This window comes from Artemia sp. Qi Xiang Cuo, chromosome 8 (assembly GCF_049724085.1).
Source record: "Artemia sp. Qi Xiang Cuo chromosome 8, ASM4972408v1, whole genome shotgun sequence".
In the NCBI taxonomy this organism is placed as follows: Eukaryota; Metazoa; Arthropoda; class Branchiopoda; order Anostraca; family Artemiidae; genus Artemia; species Artemia sp. Qi Xiang Cuo.
The window spans coordinates 18,327,735-18,343,020 of NC_142801.1; the positions used below are offsets into that span (position 1 = coordinate 18,327,735).

The following is a 15,286-nucleotide window of genomic DNA, read 5'->3' on the forward strand; positions in this document are numbered from 1 at the left end:
CCAAATGATCTTTGAAAAATCAGGAGAATGTAACAGTGACTAGGTAAACCACATCAAAACACAACTGAAATATTCCAACTCTTGCATTTCAACGAAAGAAATCCAAAATGATCTTTGAAAAATCAAGAGAATGTAAGGGTGACAAGGTAAACCACGACAAAACACTACTGAAATAATCCAACTCTTGCATTTCAATGAAAGAAATTCAAAATGAACTTTGAAAAATCAAGAGAATGTAACTTTGACAAGGTAAACCATGACAAAACACTACTGATATATTCCAACTCGTGCATTTCACAGAAAGAAATTCAAAATGAACTTTGAAAAATCAAGAGAATGTAACTGTGACTAGGTAAACCACAACAACACACAACTGAAATATTCCAACTCTTGCATTTCAATAAAAGAAATCCAAAATTAACTTTGAAAAATCAAGAAAATGTAAGTGTGACAAGGTAAACCACAACAAAACACTACTGAAATATTCCAACTCTTGCATTTCAATGAAAGAAATTCAAAATTAACTTTGAAAAATCAAGAGAATGTAACTGTGACAAGGTAAACCACGACAAAACACTACTGAAATATTCCAACTCTTTCATTTCAACGAAATAAATTCAAAATGAACTTTGAAAAATTAAGAGAATGTAACTGTGACAAGGTAAACCACGACAAAACACTACTGAAATATTCCAACTCTTGAATTTCAACGAAAGAAATACAAAATGAAATTTGAAAAATCAAGAGAATGTAACTGTGACTAGGTAAACCATAACAAAACACTACTGAAATATTCCAACTCTTGCATTTCAACGAAAGAAATTCAAAATGAACTTTGAAATATCAAGAGAATGTAACTGTGACAAGGTAAACCACGACAAAACACTACTGAAATATTCCAACTCTTGCATTTCAATGAATGAAATTCAAATTGAACTTTGAAAAATCAAGAGAATATAACTGTGACAAGGTAAAGCACAACAAAACACAACTGGAATATTTCAACTCTTGCATTTCAATGTAAGAAATTCAAAATGAACTTTGAAAACTCAAGAGAATGTAACTGTGACAATGTAAACCACGACAAAACACTACTGAAATATTTCCAACTCTTGCATTTCAACGAAAGAACTTCAAAATGAACTTTGAAAAATCAAGAGAATGTAACTGTGACAAGGTAAACCACAACAAAACACTACTGAAATATTCCAACTCTTGCTTTTCAACGAAAGAAATCCAAAATGATCTTTGAAAAATCAAGAGAATTTAAATGGGACAAGGTAAAGCACAACAAAACACTACTGAAATATTCCAACTCCTGCATTTCAATGAAATAAATCCAAAATGAACTTTGAAAAATCAAGAAAATATAAGTGTGACAAGGTAAACAACAACAAAACACTACTGAAATATTCCAACTCTTGCATTTCAATGAAAGAAATCCAAAATGAACTTCGAAAAATCAAGAGAATGTAACTGTGACAAAGTAAACCACGACATAACACTACTGAAATATTCAAACTCTTGCATTTCAAGGAAAGAAATTCAAAATGAACTTTGAAAAATAAAGAGAATGTAACTGTGACAAGTTAAAGCACAACAAAACACTACTGAAATATTCCAACTCTTTCATTTTAACGAAAGAAATCCAAAATGAACTTTGAAAAATCAAGAGAATGTAACTGTGACAAGGTAAACCACGACAAAACACTACTGAAATATTCCAACTCTTGCATTTCAATGAAAGAAATCCAAAATGAACTTTGAAAATTCGAGACAATGTAACTGTGACAAGGTAAAGCACAACAAAAAACTACTGAAATATTCCAACTCTTGCATTTCAATGAAAGAAACCCAAAATGAACTTTGAAAAATCAAGAGAATGTAACTGTGACAAGGTAAACCACGACAAAACACTACTGAAATATTCCAACTCTTGCATTTCAACGAAAGAAATCCAAAATGAACTTTGAAAAATCAAGAGCATGTAAGTGTGAGAAGGTAAACCACAACAAAACACTACTGAAATATTCCAACTCTTGCATTTCAACGAAAGAAATTCCAAAATGAACTTTGAAAAATCAAGAGAATGTAACTGTGACAAGGTAAACCACATTAAAACACTACTGAAATATTCCAACTCTTGCATTTTAATGAAAGAAATCCAATCAAGAGAATCCAGAGAAAAATCAAGGTGTAGAATCCAGAGAACTTATAAGGTGTAAGTTCGCAGTTTTAAAGTACGATATTAGATTAGACGCGGTCAATATTTATTACCACAATCAAACCCAGTACTTTTCTTTTACAGCCCCATTTTTATAGGCACATAAGAAATTTCATCGCTACAACTGTGACTAGGTAAACCGTAACAAAACACTACTGAAATATTCCAACTCTTGCATTTCAATTAATGAAATCCAAAATGAACTTTGAAAAATCAAGAGAATGTAAGTGTGACAAGGTAAACCCCAACAAAACACTACTGAAATATTCCAACTCCTGCATTTCAAGGAAAGAAATTCAAAATGAACTTTGAAAAATCAAGAGAATGTAACTGTGACACGGTAAACCACGACGAAACACTACTGAAATATTCCAACTCTTGCATTTCAATTAATGAAATCCAAAATGAACTTTGAAAAATCAAGAGCATGTAAGTGTGACAAGGTAAACCACAACAAAACACTACTGAAATATTCAAACTCCTGCATTTCAAGGAAAGAAATTCAAAATGAACTTTGAAAAATCAAGAGAATGTAAGTGTGACAAGGTAAAACACTACAAAACACTACTGAAATATTCCAATCCTTGCATTTCAATGATATATATACAAAATGAACTTTGAAAAATAGAGAGAATGTAACTGTGACAAGGTAAACCAAGACAAAACACTCATGAAATATTTTCGCTGTTGTTTTTAAGCGAACGAAATTCAAAATGAACTTTGAAAAATCAAGAGAATGTAACTCTGTCAAGGTAAAGCACAACAAAACACTACTGAAATATTCCAACTCTTGCATTTCAACGAAAGAAATTCAAAAAGAACTTTCAAAAATCAAGAGAATGTAACTGTGACACGGTAAACCACAACAAAAAACTACTGAAATATTCCAACTCTTGCATTTCAAAGAAAGAAATCCAAAATGAACTTTGAAAAATCAAGAGCATGTATGTGTGACAAGGTAAACTACGACAAAACACTACTGAAATATTCCAACTCTTGCATTTTAACGAAACAAATTCCAAAATGAACTTTGAAAAATCTAGAGAATGTAACTGTGACAAGGTAAACCACATCAAAACACTACTGAAATATTCCAACTTTTGCTTTTCAACGAACGAAATCCAAAATGAACTTTGAAAAATCAATAGAATGTAACTGTTGCAATGTAAACCACGAGAAAACACTACTGAAATATTCCAGCTCTTGCATTTCAACGAAAGAAATTCAAAACGAAATTTGAAAAATCAAGAGAATGTAACTGTGACAAGGTAAACCACGACAAAACACTACTGAAATATTCCAACTCTTGCATTTCAATGAATGAAATTCAAAATGAACTTTGAATAATGAAGAGAATGTAAGTGTGACAAGGTAAACCAAGACAAAACACTACTGAAATATCTCCAACTCTTGCTTTTCAACGAAAGAAATTCAAAATGAACTTTGAAAAATCAAGAAAATGTAACTGTGTTAAGGTAAACACTACAAAACACATTTCAACGAAAGAAATTCAAAATGAACTTTGAAAAATCAAGAGAATGTAACTGTGACAATGTAAACCAAAACAAAACATTACTGAAATATTCCAAATCTTGCATTTCAACGGAAGAAATACAAACTGAACTTTGGGAAATCAAGATATTGTAAGTGTGACAATGCAAACCATAACGAAACACTAGTGAAATATTCCAACTCTTGTATTTCAATGAAATAAATCTAAAATGAACTTTGAAAAAATTAAGAAAATGTAAGTGTGACAAGGTAAACCACAACAAAACACTTATGAAATATTCTAACTCTTGCATTTCAATGAAAGAAATCCAAAATGAACTTTGAAAAATCAAGAGAATGTAACTGTGACAAAGTAAACCACGACATAACGCTACTGAAATATTCAAACTCTTGCATTTCAAGGAAAGAAATCCAAAATGAACTTTGAAAAATCAAGAGAATGTAACTGTGACAAGGTAAACCACGACAAAACACTACTGAAATATTCCAACTCTTGCATTTCAAGGAAAGAAATACAAAATCAACTTTGATAAACAAGGAAATTGTAATTGTGATCATTTAAAGCACCACAAAACACTACTGAAATATTTCAACTCTTGTATTTCAATGAAAGAAATCCGAAATCAACTTTGAAAAATTAAGAGAATTTAACTGTGACTAGGTAAACCATAACAAGACACTAGTGAATTATATCAACTCTTGCATTTCAACGAAAAAAATTCGTAATAAACTTTGAAAAATCAAGAGAATGTAACTGTGACAAGGTTAACCACCACAAAACACTAGTGAAATATTCCAACTCTTGCATTTCAACGGAAGAAATTCAAAATGAACTTTGAAAAATCAAGAGAATGTAACTGTGACAAGGTAAAGTACTACTACGCTTTCTATGTCTATAATGAAAGAAAGGTTGAGGTGGCTAGGGCATGTTGTGCGGATGAAGGATGACAGATTGCCGAAGATTGTTCTTTTCGGCCAACCATATAGGGCTAAACGGAAAGCAGGTCGTCCCCGTCTGGCGTGGGAGGACGTCATAAAGACAGATTTAAAGGAAATGGGGCACAACAAAACACTACTGAAATATTCCAACTCTTGCATTTCAATGAAAGAAATCCAAATGAACTTTAAAAAATCAAGAGAATATAACTGTGAAAAGGTAAACCACAACAAAACACTACTGAAATATTCCAACTCTTGCATTTCAATGAAATAAATAGAAAATGAACTTTGAAAAATCGAGAGAATGTAACTGTGACAAGGTAAAGCACAACAAAACACTACTGAAATATTCCAGATCTTGCATTTCAAGGAAAGAAATTCAAAACAACTTTGAAAAATTAGGAGAATGTAACTGTGACAAGGTAAACCACAACAAAACACTAATGGTGGGAATGGGAGCTAAAAGTTTGGGGATGGGGCCCTTCTGTGTCTCAAATGCTCAAATAAGAAAGTATTAAAAAATGGGGGCAAAAAAGTTGGGGGGAGGCTCTTTGGGGCCCCGGTGGGCCTTTGGAGGCCTGGGGGCCCTTTTGGGGTCTTTGGGGCGCCATGGGACCTTTGGGGGCCCGGGGCCCTTTGGGGGCCCGGGAGGCATTGGGGGACCGGGGGCCTTTGGGGGCAGGGGAGTTCCTCCGGGGTTGGGGGGCCGGGGCCCTTTGGGGTTGGGGTAGGGGGGTTGTTGGGTAATTGGGACCTCACAACACTGTTCAAATGGAACTTGCGTATTATAATGACCACGGAGTCTCACCCTCAAATACTCTTCTAAATCATCTTCTAGAATGCATCAAACTGTTTCGCCCAAATCATCTTCTAAAATAGCTAGAACTGTTTCGCCCAAATAATCCCCTAAAAGTAATTTCTGCGTGTTCCTTTTGTTTTGGCATCCCTGAGCTGTCACATTTGAAATTCCTACGAAACCCTTCCCCGCGTTAATCTCTTCATCTCATAGATGTTCTTAGCTACACTATTAAGGTTTCGACAGAATTTCAATTTATCCCTCTGACTTAAAGATCAAAGAAGCCCTATTTAAAAATAGAATATTAATTTATCTCTTTAGAGTCCCGCATAATTCCAAGGAAACAAGTGATGTCATTTCTAATTCCCTTTCTTGAATCGATAATTCCCCTTAGAAACAACAAATAAATTACCCTTTCTTGAATCAATAATTCCGCTTAGAAACAACAAATAAATTCCCCTCGAGTTGATCAATACATTCCCCTCGATTATGCAAATCAAGTTCTCAGAAATTCTCTCCCCTTCTTGTCCTAGATCAATACATCTCTTCCCCTTAGTGCGCATGTGCAAACTTTGTCCCGGAGACAATACACCAGGACGAACAACAACAAATCAATTGACCATGAAAATGCATCAAAGTGAGAAAAATCCTGTTTTTTAATTCTCAGTGACAAAAACCATAAAAACATGCATAAATTATGTACGTACCGGGCAACAACAAATAAATCGACCATGAAAATACATCAAAATGAGAAAAATCCTGTTTTTTAATTCTCAGATGACAAAAACCATAGAAACATGCATAAATTAAAGACTAAATTGTAGATGACAGCAGTGGTGTGATCGTAGGGCTGGTACCCCCCTTTCTACTCACAACCACAATTAGCTCATGATTACTGGACGTCTCGAAAATGCTCAATTAAATGGCTGTCAAAATATGGCCTTCGCGCCCTGGTTGGACTGGGTATGCTCTATATAGCGTTTTAATTTAGTGAAGAATTATAGAAAAGTCTTAATAATTTTTTTTAAGTGAAAGTTTGGAACAAAATTAAACCTTAAAATGGTGAGGATGCGGTATACCCCTCCCCAACTCGTGCTCTTTACGCTAAAGTCTTCAAGATTTATAAAATTAGTTCTCATTCAAAATCAACGACCGTTTCTCCAGGTTGAAATAATAATATTTTTTCGAGAGATTCCTTGCGTAATTATGACTCGATCCCTTCATTTTAGAAGTAGGAGTTATATTTCCACTTAGGAGTCAAATTCCTTTTTGTTTTATTTAATTTTAAGCTTATGTTTTTAAGATGATTTTAATTGTATACTGAAAGTTACTGATGTCACAACTGGTGTAAGACTATGGAAAGATTCACAGATTGTTTTATTGTTGTCAGGCTACATACTCAATTTTGACTCCAAAATCAGTATTCCTATTTCTTACACTTGACTCTTGTGTTTTTAGTAAAGTGCTACTTTTTATAATCCTAGAAAGACAGGGAAACATAATTAATTTGTTTATCTGTATTAGTTTTATTAATATATATTGGATAGGCTGTGAAGTAATAATTTTTTTCCGTTTTAAGTTTCAACTTTGCTCTTTACTTCCCTCGGAAAACGTTTTTTTTTTTTAATTAATATGTTACAAATGACATTCTGCGAATTCTGCTGATATCGTTCAATGATACGTCCATAGTTTTTACAATTTGTGCGAAGATCTGGGCTTGCACTGTATTGCTACTTTCGTTATTTGCCAAATTGTCAATTATATTTTCTTCGTCTCTGAAATTTAAGTGGAGATCATTGAGTGGGTATTCACACTCCAAATCAATCGAGCTGCAACCATAACTATAAATTGAAAGCACATCGGCCCGCAATTGAAACCATCTTCTTGTTTTTTTGAATTTAAAGGGCAAAAATTTTGTAAATCGGAGAATTTATCAAGAAAACCGTTTGAAAATTTGCCCAAATATATGTCTTCATTCTGTAAAGGGTAAAAAAATGTTTCTCCTGCTCTGACTATCAGTGAAAATAAGCGTCTAGTGCACACTAAACTCGTTAGCCAAAAAAAAATCAAAATTTTGGCAGGAATCAAATAATCTGGATCCGTAAAAGTGTTGTCAAAAGGCCGTTTCCTTGTTCAACCCTCGTTCCTGCGGAATTGATGATTTGTCAGAGCTCTATGGCGTGGGTATTCAGCTTTCATATATATTTACAATCATGAAATGTGACAGTTTTACGAAACAAAAGCACATTATCTTCCAAATCAAAATCCTTTGGGTTTTTGGGCACTCTGTCAAGCATTCAACGAGAAAGTACAAAATAGTTGGGAACCAGCTTTTACCCCCCCCCCCCGCCCACCAAAAATACTCCCTGTGTCTGGCTGATCTCCAATCGCTTTCCTTTTATAATAAATGAAAATAACTCTCATTTTCTGATCGAATAAGCACCCTCCAAAGTTTCTGTGATATTGAGGTGGGGATGAGGATAAGGAAGGGGCGGTTTTCCTCCAATACGATTAATCTCACATTACGGCTCGCAGCCTTACGGCTGAAAAATCGCAATAACAAAAACAGAAGTCATGGTTGTAGCGGCAGCTGCATCCTAGTAAAGAGCGAACCACAGCCCATAGTAACCGAAAGTTAAAAGACGCGTCTTAAAAAAAACTACCTAGTGAAAGAAAATTGATATGTAACACTCATTCAGGATCGAATGTGCCCACTCCAAAGTTTCTTTGACCTTGAGGTGGAGATGGGGATAAGGAAGGGGCAGTTTTCCTTCTATACGATTAATCTCAAATTACGGCTTGCAGCATTACGGCTGAAAAAACGCAATAACAAAAACAGGAGTAATGGTTGCCGCGGCAGCTGCAGCCTAGTAAAGAGCGAACCACAGCCCATAGTAACCGAAAGTTAAAAAACGCGTTTTGAAAAAAAAATTGCTAGTGAAAGAAAATTGCCATTTAACTCTGATTCAGGAATGGTAACTATTATTTTGGTTTGTCTTAAAAGTAAAAGTTTATTGAAAAAAAAAATCTATGGTGATTTCACAAAAAAGCTTGAAACCCCTCATCAAAATTATAACTGTACCATTGGGATCAGGATGGTTGAAAACCTGAAATAGAGTAATAACAGTCCCCCTCCTTGAAAAACAAGGAAAATGATTTTTTCGTATGGGTAGCACTGATATGTTTCCAGTTTTTTTCTTTTTTTTTGTTCTAGCAGGGCTAGGGGGTGACTGGAACATCATAGAGAGGTGTGTAATAGCTCATTCAAACGTAAGTTAAATTTGTTAGTGCTATTTTAAGTGACCAAAAAGATTAGAGGGCAACTAGCCCCCCTCCCTTAAGGCCTCCTCCCCCAAAGTCATCCAATCGTAATTTTGAGACAACCATTTTGTTCAACATAGTACAAAGGTCAAAATCTTTGGTTTTGGTGAGGATATGACCCTCCTTAGTTCCTGGAAAAAGGGCTGCACTCCGGGGAAAGGGCTGCACTAGTTTTTTTGTAATATTACAAACATAGGGTAATGTCTCATGTATATTTATTTTCATTAGTTTTATTGACATATGTTAGATAGGCTTGGAAGTAATAGTTTTATTCGTTTTAAGTTTCCACTTAGCTCTTTACGTCCCTCGGAAAAACTTGTTTTATTTAATTATTTCTGTAATGGGCTATTACTTCAGGGTGGTGTTTGCCTAGTGGACGCGCCACCACTGATCTTAAGGTGGCATGAGGCACCAAAAAGGGACCTTATTCTCATTCTTTGACCTTAAAGATGGAATTTTAATACTGGGGCGATAAGAAAATCGCCCTGGTTAAATAAGGAAGTCACAAAGAGCTGTAGCAATGAAGAAAATACTGAATTCTATAATAAATCCAAGGACTATTGTTTTTACTTAATAAAAACACCGTATAGGGCATATTAAGCCAAAGAAAGGCCTTCGCACGCTTTTTTGTAAGACAAGGATTTTGAATTTCCTAGAAAAACTTTATATGGGAATTAAACTGAATTCAAGGCTTTTAAATGCAGTAAGATATATATATTATGAATCAGAGAAAAATGGAATTTAAAATGAGCTACTAGTCAAGCAGATATGGTTTAGTCCCAAACAATAGTGTCTAACCCCTTAGAATCTCTTCTGCTATGAGCCAATTGTGATTGTGCTCTGATTTGTGGCGAGTGACAGCTCATTTGAAACGTCTCATCTGTCTGATGATAGCGATCCACGTTTTGACATGAATAGGAACCTTTTTCTTATTCTTTGACCTCATAGATGAAATTTTAAGATTAGGGCAATAAGAAAATCGCTCAGGTTAAATAAGAAAGTCACAAAGAGCTGTAGCAATGGAGAAAATATTGAATTTTATGAAAAATCTTAGGGCCATTGTTTTCACTTAATAAGAACATTGTATAGTCCCAAAAAATAGTGTCTGCCCCTTAGAATCTCCTCTCCTCTGAGCTAATTATGATTTTGCTCCGAATTATGGCGAGTGACAGCTCATTTGAAATTTCTCATCTGTCTGATGATAGCATTCCACGTTTTGACATGAATAGTAACCTTTTTCTCATTCTTTGACCTTATAAATAGAATCTTAAGACTAGGGCGATAAGAAAACTGCCTTTGTTAAATAAGAAAGTCACAAACAGTTGTAGAAATGAATAGAATATTGCATTTTATGAAAAATAAAAGGGCCATTGTTTTTCACATAATAACTACATTGTATAGGGCATAATATGCCAAAGCAAGGCCATTTTTGCGCTTTTTTGTGAGACAAGGATTTTGAATTTCTTATTAACACTTTATTTGGGAACTAAATTGACTTCAAGGCTTTTAAACGCGGTGATACATATATATTATGAATCAGAGAAAAAAGGGACTTTAAAATGAGCTACTAGTCAAGCTGATATGGTTTAGTCCAAAACAAAAGTGTCTAACTGCTTAGAATCTCCTCCGCTATGAGCCAATTGGGATTTACTCCGATTTGTGGTGAGTGACTGCTCATTTGAAATGTCTCATCTGTCTGATGATAGCACTCCACGTTTTGGCATGAATAGAAAGCTTTTTCTCATTTTTTGACCTTGTAGATGGAATTTTAAGATTAAGGTGATAAGAAAATCGCCCAGTTTAAATAAGAAAGACACAAAGAGCTGTAGAAATGGAGAAAATATTGAATTTTATGATAAATCCAAAGACAATTGTTTTTCAATGGATAAAATACCGTATATGGCATATTAAGCCAAAGCGAGGCCATTGTCCGCTTTTTTGTAAGACAAGGATTTTGAATTTCTTAGAAAAACTTTATTTGGGAAACAAATTGAATTCAAGTCTTTTAAACGTAGTAAGACGTATATATTATGAATCAGAAAAACAAGGGCTTTAAAATGAGCTACTAGTCAAGCAGATACGGTTTAGTCCCAAAAAATAGTGTCTAATTCCTTAGAATCTCCTCTGCTCTGAGCTAATTGTGATTTTGCTCCGAATTGTGGCGAGTGACAGCTCATTTTAAATTTCTTATCTGTCTGCTGATACCTTTACTCTACCTTTTGACATGAATAGGAACCTTTTTCTCATTCTTTGACCTTCTAAATGGAATTTTAGGAACAGGATGATAAGAAAATCGCCCTGGTTAACTAAGAAAGTCACAAACCGTTGTAGCAATGAAAAAAATATTGAATTTTTTGAATAATCTGAGGGCCATTGTTTTTCACTTAATAAAAACATTTTATAAGGCATAATAGACCAAAGCAAGGCCATGGCACGCTTTTTGGTAAGACAAGGATTTTGAATTTCTTAGAAAAACTTTATTTGGGAACTAAACTGAATTCAGGACTTTTGAACTCAATAAGACGTATATATTATGAATTAGAGAAAAGGGGGCTTAAAATGAACTACTAGTCAAGCAGATATGGTTTAATCTCTAAAAATAGCATCTGACCCCTTTCAATCTCTTCTGCTCTGAAGTTATTGTGTTAAAGTATTTTTAATTGTCCTTTAGGTTATAGGAGACAAAATAAGGCAACACTGTTATCAATTTGAAAGATTGGGCGATTGTCAAAGGGTGTTTTCTTCAAAGTTTGGACACACTGAACATTGGGCGATGGGCTATTACTTCAGGCGGGTAACAAACAACATTTTTAATAGTCATGTTTGCCGTTTTTCAATTACAAAACATTGTTAGTACTGCTTCATTTATTAAAAAACTTATTATGAGGTTTCTTTTTTTAAGTACAGTTATTTAGATTGATTTTAATCAATACAGTATAATTTTATTACAGTGTAATTTTAACATTATTTTGTTGTAACATTATTTTAATTTATAAATTACTTTTCAGAAAAATGAACCTATCAATCAAAATGGAACTCCAGTATTTATGTCAGAACGGTTACCTTTTATGAAATATTGGAAGGACAAGGTCAAAGAGTTTGCCGCCAAGAATAAAAGTTCCATATCAATATTTAAAACTGGCGCTATATATTGTTTCTTTATAGCATATATAGTTGCTGCAGTAACCATAAGACTTAAAAAAGATAGTGATATAGACTGGTGTGATGGAGCCGGTTTGCTTATTATTATTTCAGTTATTGTAACACTAAGTATTGTTTATAAGTTCGTGAAACAGAGCCTGGGATTAAATACAAATTTTCAAAAGTTGTCAAACAGTGTTGTCACGAAGATAATCCAACTTTGGAGTTTAAGGTACTTTCTTTTTCCTTTTTATTAGATGATCTACAACACTTTCAATCCACTTGAAGGTATCATTAGTTTTCAATGCCGGTCCTGTTTCGATTTTTCACTGTATATTTTATTATGATTACAGAAATACCGACATTGAATCTTTTGCTATAATCAAGATTGCCACCAGCTCAAGAACAAATCCATGGCAAGCGTAAGAAAAATAATCCATGGTTTGCCCATGCAGCCAACCCCCATGGTTGCCACCAACCAAAGAATAAAAATCCATGGTAAGAACTGTTGCCAAAGGTGCGAAAAAATTTACCGCTCGCGACGCTTTGCGTCGCTCCCAGGTTTGGCTTTTCGATGACATGGATCATCGCTCACATAGATGCAACGCGAAAGTGCAAGGCTTTAATTTTTTTTTTTTTTTTTTTTTTATCTAATGCGCTGGAATATTTCAACGTATCTCGCAAACCAACAAAATGTAGAATATTTCATCATTAGGGAGAAACCGTGAGTAAATGCAAAAACCATGAAATCGCCTCTGTGTGACCCGAGAGTAAAGCTAGGTTTTGACCAGAAGTAAATAACCATAAAAGAAGTAGGAAACTGCCGTAAGCGCAATGCTGGTCTCAAATCAGGCTGGGAACTCTCGTCATTTTTCTTCCGGCTGATTTTTTCATAGAAACAAATAGGCGATTCGGCTAGAAAACCTTTGCATGAAGAAACGTGGGGGGTCTAGCCTGATTAGATGCGCTCGACTTTCCCACTTCTGTTACGGTTATTTACTTTTGGTTCTGACAGAGCGGGATTCCGATTCGTGCCCCAACTCGACTGTTTTGCAACATGGAGATAAATGGCGCTCTGTAGCTAGGTGACGGGAATCAAAACTGTTGTGATTTCCCTCTCTGCTGATTGAAGTACTGTGGTGTGCAAGAATAAAAAGCTGACTGACCTTGCGCATTGAACAGAACTTAATCGATTCATGGCATTTGGAAAATACAAAAAACAAAAATTATATATGTATTCTATATTCTATAACCAGTATTCCAATTCCAATCAGGAATGGTTTATTCGTGAACTTCAAACAACAATAAAGACGCACGTTTTCATAGCATAAACACTGACATGAACCTTGTAAATCCATATGATAATTCTGGAACAGCGATTTATCCTTGGGAGTAAATTTGGCAGAACGTAAAGTCAAGATTAACCATGATTTCGTGAAGAAACTTGACTCCCTTTTGAAGGGCTAACGAACCGGCTGTCAGCGGCCGAATTAACGCAGCTATTGGCAAATTCTCTCTAAAGCTTGACCGGACGACTAAAATTAAAAGTATCTGGAACAGCTAGATGTCTAAGCTATAGAGTGTTCTAGGATGCTTCAGTCTGTGTCAAAAGTAAGGAAAGCAGAGAATAAACGCGGCGATTCGAGCTTCTAGTTCAGGTGTTTGCATGGGTCTAAAGTTCTATGGTAACTCACCCTCCAACTGTAGCCCACACTCCATAAGCCGTTGGAGAGAAATATCGGCAGAATGGTCGAAATATTTGCGTTTCGAAAGATATCAGTCCTCAAATCTTCAAAACTTTAGCTACTCGCTTAATGTCAGTAAGAACCGAAAAACTTCCATTTTATATATAAAACTTGTCTTCACATGTGAAAATATTGCAAAGTACAACTTCTGTTTGACGCTGAGATTCTTATACCAAATCGAGAGATTTATACCAAGCTGAAAAATTTATACCAAATAAATAATTGAAATCTTACTCCAGCTCTCAAGCTGTTTTCTGTTCCCTCTAAGTCGGCTCAAAGTACCTCTTCTCCATAATAAACCTAGAAAAAGGTGAACCCAGAGAACGACACTCAACCCACGTAGCTCTCCTGTACAGCCATTTCCATTTTACCTTGGTGGGGGCAAAATCAGGGTCAGATTTACTGTTTTTTTTTGGGCATGGTTAAACCTGCTCAAAGCAAATCACATGCCAGAAGTTTTGAATTTCCCACACTTCTTCAGCACGTCAGCTGGAACGCCATCTATGGCCATAGATGTAAGAGTAGTGATACAGCTGGTCCGCTAAATCATTTTGGCTCGCCGTAAAGACTGGTTTTCTGAGCGATGTCAGTTCCATACCATGTGAAAAAAAATCCATGTTTTCTTGAAAAATCCATGTTTTTATTGAAAAATCCATGGAAATCCATGGCATTTCCAAAATCCATGGCAGGGGTTGAAAAATCCATATTTTCATGGATAATTCCAGGGTGGTGGCAACCCTGGATATAATTATTGACTGAATATTTACCAAATATTCAAAAAAAATCAAGAAGCGAGAGTATTTTTGAAATATACCACACCTTCAGGGGGTTTCTAAATAAGCTGTGTCTATAGTGGAGTAGACATGATTTGTGTTGTTATTCGCCTAGTTGCCTATAGCTTTTCAGTGGACAAGTTGCCAGCTAAGTATTTGTTGTTATCTTTTACAGAATATATCTGGAGAAGTTAATTTTAAGCTAATTTAAGTGAAGTTAATTGTTTTGGGGTGAAAATTTACGAAATGGTTAGAGGTTAAGTTAGAGCATAGGTTAAGTTAGAGGAAAAAAAATAAGTTTTTATCTTATCGCTTCAAACTATTTATAGTTTGAATAATGATTATTTTTAATGCTTGAACATGATGGTATTAAAAGGGTGGGATTATTTGAGGGTGAGATAAACCTTTTTTCACAGGCAAATTCGCGGCACCATTGAATACTTACAGATGTGCAGGTATACTTAAAACTTAAAAATTAACAGCTGTATAGGTGGTTAGCACATTCAAGGGAAAATATTTCTCTGGAGATAAAAAACCTCATAAGTTAATGGATGACTTATTATCAACATAGGGGAGACAATCCTTAAGAGGTCTGGGATTAGTACCAGGGTACCTTGCAGTGCTTACCACCTTCAAGCTGGGTAGGAAGGATTTTTCAACCCCTTTAAAGTGTGAAGGAAACTAGTCATAGCAGTAACAGCTAAACCAAAACCCTAGCAGAAGTATAAAAAAAGACTTCACGAGCAAGTAATGGTTTCTAACCAGATTGTGAATCAAGGTGGATGTTAAGTGTCTTGTTGAAAACATATTTTCAAATAAATCACAGAAGTATGGA

The 15,286-nt window shown here is 34.9% G+C and overlaps 1 protein-coding gene across 4 annotated transcripts in view; it reads left to right on the top strand.

Moving 5' to 3' along the window:
- The window catches only part of LOC148949211 (uncharacterized), a 340,130-nt gene that overhangs the window by 124,562 nt on the left and 200,282 nt on the right, over positions 1 to 15,286 (top strand). For all 4 annotated transcript variants that reach the window (XM_089092875.1, XM_089092872.1, XM_089092873.1 and 1 more), the window contains exon 3: positions 11,801 to 12,165. In XM_089092875.1, the coding sequence (XP_088949001.1) occupies positions 11,801 to 12,165 (365 nt within the window). The remainder of the gene's footprint in view (positions 1 to 11,800; positions 12,166 to 15,286) is intronic.